The sequence below is a fragment of the Eleginops maclovinus genome, chromosome 6 (genome assembly GCF_036324505.1).
Source record: "Eleginops maclovinus isolate JMC-PN-2008 ecotype Puerto Natales chromosome 6, JC_Emac_rtc_rv5, whole genome shotgun sequence".
NCBI classification, from domain to species: domain Eukaryota; kingdom Metazoa; phylum Chordata; class Actinopteri; order Perciformes; family Eleginopidae; genus Eleginops; species Eleginops maclovinus.
The window spans coordinates 6,579,485-6,598,837 of record NC_086354.1 but is presented as its reverse complement, the minus strand read 5'-3'; the positions used below and the strand labels follow the sequence as shown (position 1 = coordinate 6,598,837).

The following is a 19,353-nucleotide window of genomic DNA, read 5'->3' as shown; positions in this document are numbered from 1 at the left end:
CTGCTGCAAACGCATCACATAAAATCACTTTCCAGATACATTATTCTATCCTCATGACAGGTCACCACTATGACTGAGCAAGGTTACCTTTTAAGTGACAATTCAGGCTAAGGGGCACTCCAATCATTTAAACCTAATAGATACTAGAGATTAAATGTCAGGATATGTCAGGCTTTGTTGCTTTGTTTTTAAAAAGACTGGTGAGCGGTAGCACTGATGTTTTTCAGCTTTGCTGGCCGCAAAGCCCAACACATTTACTAATGGAAGTAAGAGAGAGATATATATATATATATATATATATATATATATATATATATATATATATACACACACACACACACACACACACACACACACACACACACACACAATATTATTATTATATATTTCTGAGGATTAACATAATCCGCTTATGCCCATTGCTCCATCTACTCTTGGCCTGAAAGTGTGAGTATGTGTGAGAGAGCGAGAGTGAAAGAGCTTCAGGAAAAAAAGATGTTCAGATAAAAAGCAATAAAAAGGAAACCTTTCTCTTTACACCATAGATTTATTTTTAGAGACTGAATGCTGTTTTGATTTTTTTAGCAGATTGAAAATTAGCTCACCAGTACAAGGAAGAAAATCTTTTTTCTTTTTACATAGAACATTACATATCTTCATCCTTACACGCATAAAAGATATAATCTATTATAGTGGTACAATACCTTTCATATTCCTACTTGAATATAACGTGAATAAAGTGATGAACACACAAGGAGAAAAAACAATATTTTTTAAAAAACAGAAAGGCAAATGTGACGGAAACATTCAATTTGTGTAAAATCACTACTGCGAAACAGCTTCACAGCATGGGGCCATAGAAATAAACGTACTATATGACTTACATTTGAATGGTAAGTGCTCAGTAGCTTCACAGGTGCAAGAGACAAAACACATTCACACACACAGACACACACATTCTCTCACACACATAAGAGGAGGCAATAGACACTGTAATCTAAATATACAATCGTAGTGCCCATTCGTACACATACTGCCTACAGTATGTACACAACAGTACATAGTGTAGGGACCTTTTTTTAAATTACAAAGTGCTTAAGAATGAGTGGAAAAAACTGAGGAAAACTGAAAATAGTAGTACTGCCATTCAGATTCAATAAAAGCTACATTTAAAACTGAAAATTAACTTAGCCTTTTGCCATGTACAGTGCATACAAATGGGGATTTTTAGAAGCCATGATACATAAGAAGATTCAAGAAGATTCATGTGGCAGGCAGAAAGAGCAGTTGGCTTAAGGGGCCATATTCTGCTCATTTTCAGGTTCATATTTGTAGTTTTGTCCCTCTACTGTGACATGTCTCCATGCTTTAATGTTCAAAAAGCTCTTTATTTGTGCAGCCCATCTTTTCACCCTGTCTGAAACCAGAGCCCAGTCTGCTCCGATTGGTTGGCTGACCAGCTCTGTTTTGATTGGTCAACTGATTAGAGATGTCCCACCCCGTAGACTATCAAGTACAATGTGTTGGAAAACTAGCCAATAGAAGAGTGCGTGTTAGGTAGTGACTTGCACAGAAAACCTATATAACACATAAAACCCCTAAAAGCATAATACACTTTAAGAAGTGTTTTTGATCACTTTTCTTCAATGAGACATTTAAAGATATAAATATATGTGCAAATGAAGAGCGACCATGTGAGCTCCAATATAGAACTAATCATTTTGATATTAGCTAGTAAATATCATATTTCAAAGTCTGTTTAAACCACATGGCAGTCAAGAACAAGCATATTTTAAAATAGATCAAGTTTTAGCCCAGGCCTGTGTGGAAAAAGACAACACAAGAGGATACAAGAATGAGGAGTGTTTGAATGGACTATAAATATATCACACTATCATGTGATAGGCAGAATATAAAGACTTCAAAGATCTCTACAGTGTGATTCCTAATAAATATTTAAAGGATTAATTTTGTGTCCAATATGTACATACACAATATGTACAATTGACGGTCATGAGGTCAGCTTGTGGGCCACCTGGCTGTTTATACCCTCGCTTGTGGAAGGGAACACCTTAGGTATAAGTCTGATTTGGATTAAATGTGGTAAGTATTTCCGAAACCTAATTGAAGACTTTTACAAACCTTTTTTATATAAATGTTAAAAGAATTTCATCATCTGAAAATGTGAACATGGACATTGTAGACCTCTGAGAATATAGGTAAAAAAATCCTTTATATAAACATAATAATATACTTTGAAGACTCAGAGTCATAATGGGTAACTTTTCAACCTGAACCCTGTTTTTTGTCTAAGTACCTAATGGGGACTACAATTGTGTTTAATGGTTTGAATTGGCTGTGAAGTAATAATATGAGGCATCATGAGAGCACAAGAGAAATAAAATCCTGACGTAATTGTGAAAGACTCGCTCAAAGACAAGTCTTTTTCAGATGTCTTGCATCGCATCCAAATTCTTGAAACTTGCTGAATTAGCTAAATACGCTAACCGTATATGCGAAAAACATTTAACTTTCTGAAGGGTCCTTTACTTAATGTTGTCAAAAACCTTTTATTACAAATTGAGCATGTCAGTGAAAAAAAAAGTTTGGGATTTGCCACGAGTGATTACGTTGCCGAGCCCGCAAGAAAGCTGTAGCTGACAATTGCAAAAATGGTGTCCCCATGAGTCACTTAGAAAGGTAAACAAGTGTAAATAGGATCCAACTACAGATGTATCTCTACCCGTGTGTCTTTTTACCTTTTGTGATTGTTTGCAGAAACGTTTAACTATCAATGCCTCGCCACTTCCTCACAGCGTGTCCTGTCGTACTATGTGACAGTGTAGAGTTCGTCCTTGTCATTCTGACAAAGCGTGTAGCCACAAACCCGGGGTCTCCAGCTCCAGGTCCAGCTCCAGCCTCTGCTCCAGCCCAGCGCCTCCCTGTTTTTCTCCTTTGGCGGTAGCAGGAACACCACGCAGCTGGCCACCAGGATGTGCCACAGTGAGTGTGTGTAGTAGTAGTTGTCCTCTGTCTCCGCAAAAATGTACAAACAAACCCCTATAAGAGCGCAGACTGCTCCCGGGATCAGGAAGAGGACCCAGCGCCTCCAGGAAGGTGGGTAACAGTGTCGGCGCCGCACCCCTCTGTACACCTGGAAGAAAACTGGGTTTAGCAAAACTCAAGAACATAGCTTTATAATCCATCTTCTGTTTTCTTGACATCGTGGCTGCCTAGATTTGGATCAACAAGGACCTTATTAGCCAATCCCATTCACTGAAGTGCATGTCTTACCCAGGTAGTGACCATGAGCAGTATGGCACAGATGACAGGGCCCAGCAGGTTCCATAGGCCTTTGCGGTCCAGCTGCATAGACATGGCTATAAGCAGAGCCCCGAGCATAAACAGAGTCTGCACACACAGAAAAAAAACTATTAAAATAGCATGTCCTTCCTAAATTAAGGGGAACATTTGGAATTCTGAAGTGAGGTTGACTAAGGTACTTAGCCATAGTGAATGTATTGACAAAAGGTTTATGGTGATCAGAAGGCTCCCAGTTTGTAGAAACAGACAGAAAATTAGCCAGGCAATTATTTTGTAGTGGCCAAACATTAGTACTACACTTCCGTGTCAGTCCTGGCGTTATTTGGCCAATAAAATACCTTTTCCCAGGTTGTTTTTTTAAATGAGCTAAAAAACTGGAGTTATTTTCCCTCTCCATTGAGTTGACTGAGCAGATTGGAGGCGGGGCCACAGGAAAATGCAAGTTAACATGCTCTATGAGACCTATAGATGTGGCGGATCATTATTAGTTAAGGTGTATGAATATTTTCATTGCTTTACTTTTCAATCAGAGAGCCTTTTCTGATCGAGAACGATGGTCGCTATTTATGCTCTATTCATAGTCACCAGACATCATTGACAAAAACAGTCATTTCACCTCAGCAGAACACAGAAGTTGCCGGTCTAACGCTGGCTCTATTTTTGTTTGTGTTATTGTGTGGCATTGGTGTTTAAAACGACCAAGTTTTGATTCAGCAACGTTTTTGTCAATGGATCTGGCTCTCTGATGGCAAAAAAAAAAATAATATAAAAATATAAAAATATAATAAAATATAGCGTACATGTGAAATTCTGAATGTGTTTGGTGGGCCTGCTTTTTTAGGTGGATAAACACATATTGCTGATGCAACCATCCACGGTAGTACATTGCTGATGACCTGCCGGGTACCATCTACTGTAATTAAAACACTAACTATAGATAAGCATTTTATACAACCGCAATTAGAAGGATCCAAACCATCCCTTTAAGTGTAATAACTACTGATAATATAGTGTAGATAATAGTATTGTAGTAATAACCAATCGTCTGTGTCTTACATATTTGAATACGTCTTTGATGCGGGCCATGCACAGGATGGTGACCCAGATGGAACAGATTGACCCGAGGAAGTCACAGTATTGCAGGGCATCGTAGTCCATTATACACATGACGGCTACACCCGGCTGGTCACATGCGTGGTAGAACTGAAATATAAAGAGAACAAGAAGTTAACACAGATACATAATGATTTTAGTATTACTTATTATCCAACGGAGCATATTACAGCAGGAGAAAAAAAAAGCCTTGTGGTTTACTTGTGTGAAATGTTTATCTAATGTCTTGATTTTTTTTATATTAAAGATAGTTATCATCACAGACAGAGACTATACCTAACACCTATAAAATAAATTAAATAAATAGTCAGCATATTCAATACCACACCTAGTGATAGTAAAAAATCAAGATGAAGTCTGTAGTGACCTAAAATACATAAACTGAGACTAAATAATACTACAAACCCTAACTTCTAAAACAAAATCACTGTACAGTATATGAACATCTATTGTACATAGCAAATGTGAGCAATCAGCCAAGTGTTCACCCAATGTAAAACCATAGGGCCTCAAGAAGATGAACAGTACTCTGAAGAGATGGCTAGAATTCCCACATGTACGCAAGGGTGTGTTTGTGTTACCGTGGAGAAGAACATAGTGAAGAGGTAGACGGAGGCCTCCGTGATGTAGCAGCGTTTGACGGCCACAACGGTGGCGGGCAGGAAGGCCAGGTTGCTGAGTGTGAGCAGGAGAGTGGCTGTCAGCTGGCGACCGTACGACTGAGCTGTGGAGGAATCTGTGCAGCCCCACCCGCTCCACCCTGCACACACGCAAACATTATGTTCACCAGAGTACTTTTTATAAAACAAGCCATGTCATTTACTTACTTTCATCATGGTCTATCAATGCTTAGCTAGCCCAGGTCCTCTTTGTGTTTGTAGTTAGACTCCAGGGGAGCAGTGATGTAAACTAAGTACATTTACTAGAGTACTGTACCTGAGAAACATTAAGAGAGACTTGTACTTTAGTATTTAAATGTGTTGCTACTTTATACTTCGTCCCCACTACGATTTAGAGGTGTTACTTTGCAGATTTTGATTAATGATGTGAAATATAATCAACACTTAAATCAGCTACCCTGCAGTATACAACGCCATTAAAACTAGCTGCACCTTTACCAGCTCTGAGAACACTTTAATGATCAATCATTATAAAACATATCAGAGATATTACGGACCAATCTGCATAATGAGGACTTTTACTTTTGGTACTTTAAGTATATTTGATGATAAGACTTAGAGTAACATTTTGAATACAGGACTTTTACTGTAACAGAGTATTGCTACACTCTGGTACTTCTACTTTTACTGAAGTACAAGATCTGAGTACTTCTCCCACCTCTGTAGGGCGAGACAAACAAAGCTGATGACACGATTTTTTTCAAGAACTATTAAATATAGCATTGTAAGAATTAACATGTACCTTTCTTGTGATTGAACTGAAAGCAGGTATCTTTGTGTGTGTGTGAGTGAGTGTGTGTCCGTACCAGCCTTGCAGACACAGGCAGCGTACAGGTAGCTGTAGGATCTGAGCAGTCTACATTCACCATATTTCCCACAGTCCTCCACACAGGCACTGATGAACACCTCTGGGACCACAGACACCATGGACGCATTACCACAGTCACTGCTGCAAGAAAACAAAACACAGGTACATATCAAACACAGGAGAGTTCTAGAATGAGGGTCAGGTTTTTTTATACAGTTTTGAAATGCTGAATAAAAAATATTCCTCCTCTGATTTTTGTTTTTGGATGCCTGGCACAAGTACAGTATCAGATTGATGATTTTATAACAGCTTAAATGGTGTTAAAAAGTCTTTCATTCTAACACGAATGAGAGGCCCTTTTTTGTGTAGATAGTTTAAGGTTGTGTATGGGTGAATTTCAAATAGCAGCGTTATCTTTTTCAGAGGGAAAATGTCACAGGTACAGAGAATTTGCAGAAATATTTAAGAAACTAATAGATAGATTGGAATGCAGTATTGTGTGTGTGTGTGTGTGTGTGTGTGTGTGTGTGTGTTACCTGTTACATGTGAGCTGTAGGGTGAGGTACCACGTTGTTGACTGAGGGAAAGGCAGCCTGACCACAGCTTTAGGATCACTGATGTTCACACGGACTCCATATCCTCCGAACAAAGCTGCAGACACACACGGGAGGATATTATTTCCATATCACGAGGCAAGCTCCCTGATTTGTTTACTGCCTACACACTGCCGCACAATTAGACATAATTCCTTACAAAAGCTTGGGCATTTTACTTATTGAAACCTATCCCAGCATGCACTTGGCAGTTACCAGGAAAACACATTTGAACGATTGCCTGTCCTATTTAATACATTTCTAATTTGACTTTAATTAGATGAACCCAACTGTACATTCCCTTTCCTGTTTCAATCAGCAATCCTATATCCATTTCCTGCTATTCTTATATTATATAATAAACATTATATCTATCTTTCATGTTATTCATTCTGTAGTCGTATAACTTTCACGAAAACCAATCCCCCCCCCCCCGGGATAATTAAAGAATTTTTGATTCTGACTCCAAATGATGTTGCCCAATTCATTAAACCCTGGGTCCTAATACTAATAAAATAACAAATAAATAAAATAACATAATGAAACAATGGTTTAATGCTCCTGGTGTCTAAACATGTCTGGCATGTGACTACTGTAAGCCTGACAGCTGAGGGGGGGAAGGCGCTCAGGCTGTAGGGACAATGCTTTGGAAACGAAAGGTTCAAGTAACACTAACCCAACAATAGCACAGTTTTTCGATCAAATCAAAATAATAAAGTTCCCCTCATGGGCAATGCTGAGGTATCCTTGAGCAAGGCAATGAACGCCCACTGGCGTCTAATGTGTATGTACCGTGCATGTGTAAATGTAGTGTATTTCCCTAGGGGACTGCCAAAGTGGGTATTGGTGCTGTTAAACATGGTTTACATTGGGGCTGCTTTTGTAGGTGTGTCGATGTCCATAGCACTGAAAAGACGGTGTGAGGGAGATCGATAGAGTGACAGATGGAACACGTCTTAGCCCCAGTTTCCTGAGCTTTATTTCGTGCTTGGTAATAAAGATAAAACGAAAGAGGGCTAAAGAGAGCGCACTGCCAACGGCCATTTATTTTAATAATGTGCAATTTTTTGTCCCCTCAAATGACCTAGCAACTCCCTTAGGCTTCTCGACCCACAGCCTGAGAACCACTGCATTATGACATTGCCGCTATTTCCAAGCGTACAAAGTATGTCAGTGTGAGCATGAATGTATAAGTGTGGTTATGTGTGCTACCTGTGCGGCATGGCTGAGAGTGGTTCAGGTCGAGAACTGGAGCCCAGGGAGAGAGACAGCCCACCACACTGCTGCTGTTCGCCAGGGTTACATTAGTCTGAAACACACACACACACACACCAAAGTTAAACTTTTTGTCGCAGTAGCTTGTCTTGAAGTAAACAGATGGACGCTGGTTTGCGCACAACCCTGATCGACTAAATTCTGTTGTTTCTTAAGTGACTGTTAAGATCATAGGTAACGAATTTCAAAGGAAATCAGCCACTTCTTGATAGAAAGTCAGAAAGTCTACAAAAAAGTCCTGCTAAATTAGACAGATTTATTTTAAGTTGCTTGGCCAGGAACGACATAAATCTGCAAAATCAAACAAGTCCATTGCTGTCAAAGTTATCCCTCAAGCTTATCTGGATGTGCATTCCAAAAACTTCACAAAGTTAGGCTTTTTTCGTGAGATGCGATGGATTGAATACAGCCAGGACTGCCTTTATTTATTTCAAAAGACCGTAGCAAACTCATTTCTAGCAAGCTTGGTTCTTTTTCCAATAATGACCGCCTCGCTGCACATTATTCCGCTCATTACACAGCAACATACTAAGCAAACTAAAGACTTGACTCCCAATATTAATTTAAATGATTTTATGGACTTGAAAATGATCGTATTGCCTCTGCTAAGAAAATAAACTCTGTTCCACGGCGCACCAAAGACTGGAACTCCGACAACAACAAGTTAATTTAAAATAAAGTCGGCTGTGATTGATGTTTCATTATAGTGCTTAGCAGCGGTCTGTCCTACTGTCATATTGACCTGTACATTTTCCGAACCAATCAGAAAGAAGAGCATTCAACTAAGCCATGTAATAATCGGGACTATAACACAGTGGCGTGCAATGAGTTTTTATTTCACAATGCATAAACTGGCTGCTTCTTTTCTGTTTTGCACTACTCAATACTGTACCAACAATCTTGTAGCTTGTTCACTACTTTTGTATGTTCCACCTACTTTTAAAATGCTGCTAACTATTTTTTTTCTACTTTGAATTTGTACTTATTTTATTTTTTCAAATAATTGTGTATTATATGCGAGTATAATGTTGTTTTTGTCTCTATCTGGATTGTAACAGTGTAAATGTTCCTGCTGTGGGACGAATATGATATCATATGAAAGCAGAAGATCACTAAGGTTCACTTCCACATCCTCATGTGTGTGTAATAGTGTGTATGGATGTGTAATAACGCGGTAGTACCGTGTTGAGTGTGAGCTGCAGGTTAAGCGTCCCCCCGGTTGCCAGTGTGTGCAGGGGGTAGGTGAGCAGGGTGGGGTGTGTATCCGTGACGCTGACGTTGGGTCTGTTAACGGGAGTGAAACGCAGCGACAGAACATCCAGCTCCTCGTAGAGAACGGGGATGCTCCACACGCACGCCGACGGCAGCAACGGCGTTAACAGGGACGCTGAGTCGTTGCTCGGGGCGACCGCCTCTGTGATCACCGTGTCGTTGTCGGCTGAGGTTGAGTTGGTGATGTTGCTCTTGCTGCGGAGCTTGTTGATGTCGTCATCTACTTTAAGGCCGACGCTTTTTGGCTTACACCCCACTGAGGCAGACACACACAAGCAGAATAGAATTAATTACACACATAGAGCAGGAAGTGGATTAAAACAGAGCTGCTTCGATTAGATGACTAATGGATGAAAAAATAAGGTTTTGGGGGTTTTTTTAGGCTTATTTTTGGGGCCAATTGTAACCTTTATTAAAGACATCGATTAAACACAGGCTGGATTTAAACCTGCGTCTGATCTTCCGGGTCTAAGTCCAAAAAAACGGGTCGCCAATTGTGAAGGCTGTGGAGCATAATCACCTATTTCAATAAGGTAATTTATGCTTTGTTTTAAATGCAAAAATGGCTGTTTTCAGCTGCTTAAATATAGAGAACAGGCAGTTTAATCAGTTTTACATCAAAATAAACCCCATATTATTTGGGGTTTTATATCATTTTTTATATTATTTCTTCACAATTTGACATTTTTAGAACAAACAACTAAGCTATAAATCTACAAAATAATAAGCAGGCTAATCTATAATTGAAATACTAGAAAAAATTACACACACGGTAACGCCAAGGAGGTGGATTGGAACAGAGTAGCAAGATATCTTATAGATAGAAAACAAACTATTTGGATTACTTTTTGGGGCTAGTTTTAGTCTTTTTGTAAAAAAAAGGGGGACAGGTAGGCAACCCACCAATAACTGTTTATTATTTATCAAGTATTTCTAATGCATAAAAAAGGCATACAATGCTGTTTTCAGCCTCTATAAAATGAAGAATAGCTGGTTTGGTATGTTTTTTATCATTAAAATCATAAAATAATAATAATAATAATAATAATAAATGTATATTCAATATAATTTTAGTTTTGGAGTATAAAAGGAAAATATCCTCTTTGACTCTTGGACAAGGAAATTGGGACCAACTTGTATATACATATAATGTTCTGAAATGTTTAGAGTTAAGCAACTAATAAATAAACCACAACAATAAGCAAACTTATCAATAAAGAAAAAATAATAACTTCGACAAACACACATCATGAAGTGGATTAGAACAGAGCTAATAATAAACCTACAATTCAACCGACAAAAAAATATTGATCCACTACTAACAGATACATTGCTTGTCTTTCTTTTTTTGCAGAAATTGCAAAAGATAATGTCCCCAAGTCTTTCAAATATGGACATTTCCTACCCAGGACAGATATATATTATTCAAAATGAATATCTTTGGGATTTGTACTGACAAAAAAAACACAACTAATGGACACTTTTCACTATATTCTGACATTTTATAGAACACATAGGTAATAGATTAATCAAGAAAGTATTCAGCAGACTAATCAATAATGAAAATAATAATGTGTTCCAGCCCTGTAACAGATATTCAAGTGTGTACGTGTGTTTATTGAAAGCGTTCCTGTGCCCACCTGTGAAGTTTGAGACGATACTAAAGGTGACAGTGCGGTTGTCTAGTCCACTCTCCACGACAACTCGTAACCAGGTATCCCAAGGAGGGTTGGAAAGAGTGGCTGAGCAGCCAATCCCTGAGCAGTTCACTGTTACCGGGCGATGCTGCAGGGAGGTGGACCCCAGCTGGAGCACCAGGGAACAGTTCCCATCGTCTGCTGCCTCTCCTGAAGAACAGTCCGCCACGGAGACGGAGAGAGAGGACGCAAACTCTGGAACATACAATCTAACACAGACACAAAAACATTAACCAGACTCGTATATAAGAACATATAAAACAGAACAAAGAGTGGGACTGGGGATTTGGGACTTTATCACAATAACAAAAAACGAGTAAGATGATCTTGGTAAATGTCCATTATTGAGGTAATTGTGAATTTGGTTATTATGGTATTTTGGGGCAACCAGTGCCTTTAATATAGTGACCGATGAGAAATGGGGAGACAGAGGGGTCCGAACCTGGGTCCACCGCATGGGGATCAAACCCCAGTATATGGCCGACAGCTCTACCCACTGAGCTATACAACGGCCCAATGGGGCTATTTTTAATATTGTATTTATCAAATATTTATGCAGGAGGACATACAATTTGTTCAATTAGAATTAAATGACATTATTTGAGACTGTTCGATTTTTTGTTTTTGACTAAAAAGGTTGTTGACTAATAAAGATGTGCCCTATCAATTCTTAAAATAAAGTGAGTCCAGTATGATTTGGTGCCATTTTTGTTTCAGACTTCTTGATTTAGCATATTTTGATGATTATCGATGACAAAAAGATGAAAAGCAATTATATAGGCATGGAATTGTGATATGAGATTTTGACATTGTGCCTTACCTAGATGGGAAAATAGAAAAAAACTAAAAATTACTTAAGGCGTGCAGGTGTGTCTGGAGCTACGGTCTGCTGGAGGAATGTGCCCTGCTGCAGGATGGGGGTGTCCACCGCTCTCCTGATTGACAGCTGAGGCTGGAAGAAGTACGAGCAAGATGGAAAACCCTAACAGAGAAAGAGAAGAAAATGTTATACTGCCACATCATTTCATTCAACTTATCAGCGTGGTCTAGTACTGTTCACACAGGCACTTTAAAGTCTTTCAGGTGACTGATGAACTAATTAGAGTAAAATAATAGAAGTGAGGTTAACAGAGACATTTGGGGAAATTACACACAGAGTTATAAGACAAACATAAATACATTCAGACATTTTCTTTCAACACCAGTTAGTAAATGTCACTGCACTACCAGTTGTAAGTCAGCAAAATGAGCCAAAGCAGAGCAGGTGAAGAATGTGGCGCAGCTAGATTCCCCCCACTCAGGTAGAACAGGTTGGGTACAACTCTACAAGTAGAGCGTGATGTGAATACAGACACATTAATGCTGCCTTTTAATGCCAACACATCGGAGACTGCACCGATCTGTTCGTGTTCGAATCACAAATCAAAACTCACCTTTAACTGCTTTTAACGTGTAAACAATCATTTATGTGTTTTAAATTATGCTTTTAAGATTGTACTAAAGTACCTTATAAAGCGCTGTGTAAATAAAATGTATTATTATTTAAAACAAATTTCTGAGTGAAAAGTAGACATATCCAAGCAACAGAGAGTTTAAAGGGGCCCTAATGTGCTCTTTGGGGGGTTCCCTTTCCTGTGGTGTGTTATATAGGTTTTTTTGCATGTTAATGGCCTACAAAAATCCCCCGCGCACTTCCTCTCTGTGCTCCTCTGGCATAAGATAACGGCCTTGCAGGTGCTGTTATCTTCATTAAGGAGGGGCAGCCTGGGCTTCCGAAGCCTTGTTGTTCCCACAGTGGGTACAAGCTCAAGCTGACCTAAGATTGGCTTTATTGTTTAGGGACAGCTAGCTCCAGTTTATCTGGACCCAGATGCTCCGGTAAACACCTTATTTGTGACCTAGATGACAGTTTAAGTTAGTCATATTGTCCAAGCTTGTTTAGTCTGCTGCTCTGAGAATGTTGATTACCCATTTGGAACTAGTTAAAACCTCTCTTTATCCCTGAGATCTTCAGAATTGGTTTGGCAACCGCTGTGGCAACTCGTGTAAATGTCTTGTCAATTCTCCGGCCGTTACTCCGAATAAACCCAACAGTGTTTTGCCATCAAGTTCCTGCTCTCCAGCGTCTCTCTGAGTTTCGTCTCCATTGCTTCAGAAGTTTCCACCACACATAACATAGAGACATCACTATTTAACACTCGTGCTTCTATTGGCCAACAACATATTGTACTTGATAGGCTAAGGGGTGGGACATCTATAAAGGGTTGACCAATCACAACAGAGTCAGCCTAACCATTAACAGTAACCAACACAGTGGGTGGAAAGAGGTGCTGCAGCACAGGCAGTAGGAGAACAATAAACACCTTTTTGAACATCAAAGCATGAAATTCTTTACTGGTGTTGGATTGTTTTTTGAAACTGTCTTCATATAAATTGCAGTAATTTTAATTAGCATAGTTTATGTGTGCATTACCTCCAGAGGGACAGTTCAGTAAATGTGACGAGGGGAAATAAACCCATGAAATCAGGACTAAAACAACAAACACATCAGAAAGTTAAACGCACATACTGTATATGACTCCATACAAACCTTCTGCTCAATTCGCCCATCATGTTCAGGCAGGTGGGCACCCACAAACCAAACTCCAGGAGCAGGGTTGGAGAGGTTAAAGGTTGTGGAGCTTTGTGATGTCACCGGTAGGATCAGAGATAGAGGGGGGCTCCATAGCGTCATGTTGGGAAACACCCTCCCTGTTGGATTTATGACTGGAGGAGCACCGTATTGTATATGGCTGCAGGAAAAGAGAGTTCCAAAGTTAGTTCCATAAAATCAGATTTGATTATGGGCTTAATGTTCAGCACAAAACTGGTTGAAATAGAGACAGAAGAGTCAAAACAGGACAAAGACTAAAATAGATATCATAGACAATGGGTGGAGGAATACATGACGCTGAGATAAGTACTGTTTATCTTACATGGTCACATTGTGCTTTCCACAGTTGAAGTTGTGGCCCTTAGTGACGGAGAACAGCCAGCGGGCGATGGCTGTTTCCTCTGGAATATGAAACCTCTGCAGCCTCACGTTGCCGTACCAACCGTACTTTGACAACTTCTGGGCCGGTTTGGACGAGAGCTCTGAGACAAACGTCACCTGTCCATCTGTGGTACGTAAGATATAAGACACTGTTTTCTATACTGAATGTAGTTAACCAATGTGCATTTTGTAAGGGCGGATAAAGGTAGATAAAGTGGGAAGAAAAATGATGGAAATGTTTGGAAATAGAAAAGTTTTTCTTAACATTATGCTAAAGTGTTGTATGCTGATTTGTAAGGCTGTCCTCAACTACAGGCAATATGAGTTAACTAACACATATCATTTTGTAGACTATTTGAATAATTGATTTAAATTGATACATCTGTAAACTGAGTATATCCATGCAAAAGTAACCCCTTTAAATCTTTTGTAGTCAGCTGTTTTTTTATTCTTTTTTGTTGTAAAAATTCCAAAGTTAACATCCGCAATACTTTCTGTTGAACGTACAAAAAAACTCAATAAGTATAAAACAAAATTTAAAAAAAGATTCTTATGCTCATTATGTGCTCAATATGTTTCTTGGAAATAAATAATACAGCATAAAAAACGTTCTGATTAACGAAAGAAATCTAACCCAGTTGATATAGGCCTGATTAAATATAAACCGCCCAACGGCCATTGATGGCCGCACGTGCAACTTTCTATCAGTCAAACAACCTTCGCTGAAATATTGTTGGTTTTTTCCCTTTATTGTATATTTAGTCTTTGGGCTCATGGTCCTACGGTTTTTTTTGTAATGAATTATATTATATGATTTGTTATTATATTAAAATGATCTCAAAAACTACAAGAAACACAATGAAGGAATATCAATGCTTTACACATTATTATTGTGTAAAACAAACTCCCACAGAACACTTTCATCAAACAGTGCAAGTGTTTTCCATCAGTTTTGTTGGTTATTGATGAGTTTCCCTTTTTGTGTGGTAGGAAATTGTCTAATTGGATTAACCTTAGCACATTTCAAGACTTTAACCAAGCAGAACAAATGATGTGGCATTTCCCCAATGAAGTTAATATAGTCTTTGGGTAAATAATTAAAACAAACACTGTGCTACAGAGATAAAGGGATGCAAACGCATACAGCATATCAGAACTCTAATGAATCAATGATATGCACTAAAATGCTGACACACTCATAAGGGCTACAAAAGTCTACACATTGATGCATGTCAAGCAGACAGTCTGTCTTTAAACGCGTTACACAACCAATTAGCAGTATAGTTCCGTGGAAATAATAATAGTAATACAAATAATAATAATAGTTAAATTGTCTAAACAAATCATTTTCATGGAAGAGAAGTGTGATACTTTTGTACAGAGCGCAAACTGTGTTAAAGGTATCTGAAAACTCGGGAGCGAACATAGTAGCAAACATGCTAACATCAGTTTCATCTGACTCCGTCCCTTTGGCTTAAAAAACACTTACCGTCTGCTAATGTCCAAGCCGACAGGGCGAGGAAAAGCAGAGCACGTAGAAAACGAATTTCCATGGTTTGTTTGCCAGTTTTTGCAACATTACATCGTTATTTATCCACCTGTAATGTCCACTAACGTCAAACAAATCTAACTACGGACATATCATTCCACCTGCACAGCACTTCCTGGTTTCTGTGTAAATACACGACGTCACAACATTTGCCGCGTGGTGCCTTTGGTGTCTGTCGGAAAGAAGAGTATTATATACAGAAACAAACTGAAGAGTGATAAATCAGCATTTCATTTATAATTTTGAAAAATATAATGTAAAAAGTATAAATAAAGTGACTTTAAGGCCAACTTTATGTTAAAAAATCAAATATTATAAACAGAATTAATTAGGGTAGATATTAGGCGTGGTCATTATGATTTAAACACTTAAAACTACGAGCTTTAGACTACCAATAAAGGCAACGCTGCAATTCATGTGTTTAATCACCTAAAATGTGTGTGTCTGTCATCATGAAGGACTTTAATATCGAACATTTAAATAGTTAAATATTATATCAAAACAAATGTTTGAACACATACGTTATACTTCCTCTGCTATTTGGTGTGGAGAGACAAAAAGGGTCTCGTCTTTTGGTTTATTCACAAAATATATTTTAGGCTCATCATAGCTTAACAATCACCAGAACAATGGCAACATCTTTAAAAACCTCACAGTTATTGTTGCCTTATCAGAATCAGAATCAGAAGTACTTTATTTATCCCAAACTGGGACATTTTTGTATATACAATTTTATATTTACAATTGTCAAAGATTTAAAATGCACTGAACAATATCAGAGAAATAAGCACAAGAAAGTACTAACATGCATTTGTGTCATAAAAAGGATAAGACAATCGAATGAAATTCATTGCAATCGCATGAAAACGAGAGAACAGTTTAAAACCAATATCTCTGCAATTCTAGTTGTCTTCTAAAAGAGCTTCTTCACATTTGTGGTTGCCTTCATTTTAGGATAAACATGTATTTGGGCTTTTGAAAGTATTAAAAATACACATAGCAAACAATGTACATCTACTTCATTTATTTAACAGCTTCAAAGTGCATTTTAAATCCTACTGCATTACTGCTTCAACCCAGATCCATTTAAATGGTGCTTATGGGAGGTCATAGAAACATCACATCGTCCAGTGACTCCACCCAGCACCACTGAGCATCATAGCCTAGCAAAGCAGTCTCTCTATTGGGCGCAGTCTTTTTCTCTTCCATGGTGTTCTGAGAGGTTCTGGGATGCTCCTGAGTTTGTTGATCTGTCTGTGACTGTTCAGTGATGGAAAAGCTACCACTATCTGCTCTCATGTCTCTTCTTGCCCTGCTAGATCTGTGGAGAGCTCTTCTGATAATGTCAGCACCGGCTTTTAGGTTTTGTGGTTGTGACTTTGGAAAGTTGGCACTAACCAAACCATTACCAGGAGTAAATGATGCCCGATGGTGCCTGCCATGTGTGGAAAGACTGACTTCAAACTCAGATGTGGAAGGACTAGAATGCCTTGCTTCAGTAGACTCAGGGATCTCCATGTCAAAGCAGCTCTTGTGGTTTGTATCAGCGTCATCAGTGGATGGTGTGTGATCAGCTGATTCCTCTCCAGAGGTTTCAGTAAAATCCTGAGTTGGACTCAGGCTTTCTCTGTGGGAGAAATTGGTGGAAAAAGTCAGCAATATCGAATGCCTGAGAACTAAACCACTAATGCTTTAAATTGACATCCAGCATGATTCAGATTTGAAAAGCTTCTTCTGGTTTTCACTAAAGGTTTACCCACAAAATGCAGCAATAAATTATAATTAACAATGTTTTGGAAACTCAGTTTAAGGTTTCTGAGTTTGATAGTTGAATGTACACATCTAAACTGTATCGACCTGGCCAAGATAAACTGTGTTATTTAGAAAGGATGTTAGGAAATTCTCAGTTAAAGTTCAGGAGCTTTACCTCAGTGCTGGGCAGTGTATTCTCACAGCAGTGATTCTATAAAAAGTGTGTATATTTGTATATATATATATCCTGAAAATGAACTGTTGTTTACTGTCCAGCAATATGCCAAATATGAATGTGACATAACAATCTAGTTAAAAATAATTGTCTGTGTTTATGGGTGTCTTATCTGGACAAATATTGCGTATTGCAGACTTTCTGCAATGCAAACACCCATGGTGATAATAAGAAGACTCAACCAAACTACACTAATATTTTTGGTAAGATGTAGGTCATGGTTTTACTTTGTTTATTGCACATTTTCATACCTGTTTTTGGGGCAAACAGTGCCTTTATTGAATTGACATTGTTGAAAGGGGGAGACAGAAGGGATGACACATGGCAAATGGTCCGGATTCAAACCTAGTTCCTCCGCATAGTTCTATCAAATGGGCTATACGGTGGTCCTCATACATTTCATCTAAAAGTAGTTTGTATACAAATATATAAGATTTAAATGAGTTCCTGTACACTTGCCAAACAAATCACTATACAGTACAATACCTGCAGGGGAACATGGAGGCCTCCTCCTCCGTTACCAGGCTGCTCAGGCTTCCTGTCAGGCTGCTGCCATGACTGGTTAACGAGCCTCGATCCTCCATCAGCCAACGCATCGCCTCGATTCCTTCGTGCACGGCCACCAGCTGCCGCAGAATCCTCACATCAGCAGAACGCAGACACCTCTATATGCATTAACAGTGCAGAGTTATATATATATACATGTGACGCAAATAAGGATACTAAGAGTGAGTAAAGTATGTCAACTCATAGATCCTTTACTGCCTGGGCATACCGGGCACTGGACCAGGACCCCAAAGTATCATCGGCCAGCCTGGCTTTCACCGACAAGGTATTGCTCAAAAAGACATGAACCAACCATGAAGAGACTAAAAATGACCACAAGAAATGGTGACAAAAAAGGGCAAAACAACCCCAAATAAAGGCTACAACACGTTTAAATGAACACAAAACGACTAATAAATGACTAACAACTAGAATGACCATGGTTTGTATGCCTCTGCCAACCAAGTTTCAGTAAACAGACAAAATGGGCAGTTACAGTATGTGGAGAGCTGTGTCCATTTAACCTGCATGAACAACTCTGTCCCCCCCAGTGAAGAATCCTGCTATAGCCACAACACATGAGGCAGAAGAAAGAGCAAAACACCTTGGAAAAATGAGGGAAGAACAAAGATGATATGCAAGGCTAGAGAGTAAGCAGAGGAATCCAGAAGCCAGTGGAAGTGAAACAGAGAGGCCAGGTGAGGGGTGTGGTGGAGAGACAGGTGACTCTACCTGTCATTAGAATCAAAATAAGCAGGTGAAGGGCCACACAACAGAACCCTTTGACTTTGACATTTCTTCAGTCTAGAGAAAAACATGTCATTAGTATAAGAGATTAGGGATAGAGTTATAGCATAAACAAGTTGTGCAAGTTCGAAAAATGCGCAAGTATGCACAGGCATATTAAGAAAACATGCAGTGTCTATTTTACTATATCTTCATTGCTGAGAATGCTCACCATCTCTTGTTTTAGGTTGCTTATTTTGTCAGAAAAACTAGCGGAGCTGCGGTCTCCCATGTCCACCACATCAGACCTCCATCCATTTTCGCCGTCCGCAGCATCCCTCATCCAAATCAGAAGACTTTCTGGTGTCTTCCTGCCAACTTTATTTTCCACTTCTTTCAGATCTGGTAATGAATCGTTGAAGGTTTCCTCCGCCATCCCACCGCGCAGTGGTCACTTCCAAGTCTTGGATTGAGGTTATCTTGTGCGTAAAGTCGCTTTCCAACTCCAAATAAGACCCGGCAGCGGGAGAATCACACCCATAAACCTCTCAAACACTTACAATAATGTCCCACTCGTTATATTCCTCCTGAACAGTCCACAATAAAATGCGACCACGAATGATAAACGTGCCACAGAGGCGCAGAACGAGCCATGAAAACGCTGGAAGTGTGCGAGCATGTCACCTGTGTACCTGCTGACTGCTGTCACCATTCAGGCTACAGAGGTATTGATGGTATGCAGCCGTGAA

General features: G+C 39.2%; 2 protein-coding genes across 3 annotated transcripts; both read right to left on the bottom strand.

Annotated features, from left to right (window-relative positions):
• Window positions 1–527: 527 nt before the first annotated feature.
• On the bottom strand, window positions 528–15,473 carry pgap6 (post-glycosylphosphatidylinositol attachment to proteins 6). Of its 2 annotated transcripts, XM_063886033.1 has the most exons (13): window positions 15,286–15,473; window positions 13,738–13,921; window positions 13,353–13,554; window positions 11,617–11,744; window positions 10,706–10,971; window positions 8,975–9,321; window positions 7,731–7,827; window positions 6,462–6,576; window positions 5,924–6,066; window positions 5,019–5,197; window positions 4,381–4,527; window positions 3,295–3,411; window positions 528–3,154 (listed from the first exon to the last, which is right to left on the bottom strand). In XM_063886033.1, exons 1-13 carry the CDS (start codon window positions 15,347–15,349, stop codon window positions 2,831–2,833), a joined length of 2,313 nt encoding a protein of 770 aa, XP_063742103.1. In that variant the 5' UTR covers window positions 15,350–15,473; the 3' UTR covers window positions 528–2,830. The 2 variants fall into 2 exon arrangements, with proteins under 2 accessions (XP_063742103.1, XP_063742104.1); XM_063886034.1 differs by lacking the exon at window positions 13,738–13,921 and having other exon boundaries at window positions 15,286–15,452.
• Window positions 15,474–16,354: 881 nt separating this feature from the next.
• Window positions 16,355–19,353, bottom strand: LOC134866088 (leucine rich adaptor protein 1-like). The gene is made up of 3 exons (XM_063886035.1): window positions 18,837–19,353; window positions 17,819–17,997; window positions 16,355–16,972 (listed from the first exon to the last, which is right to left on the bottom strand). Exons 1-3 carry the CDS (start codon window positions 19,038–19,040, stop codon window positions 16,453–16,455), a joined length of 903 nt encoding a protein of 300 aa, XP_063742105.1. The 5' UTR covers window positions 19,041–19,353; the 3' UTR covers window positions 16,355–16,452.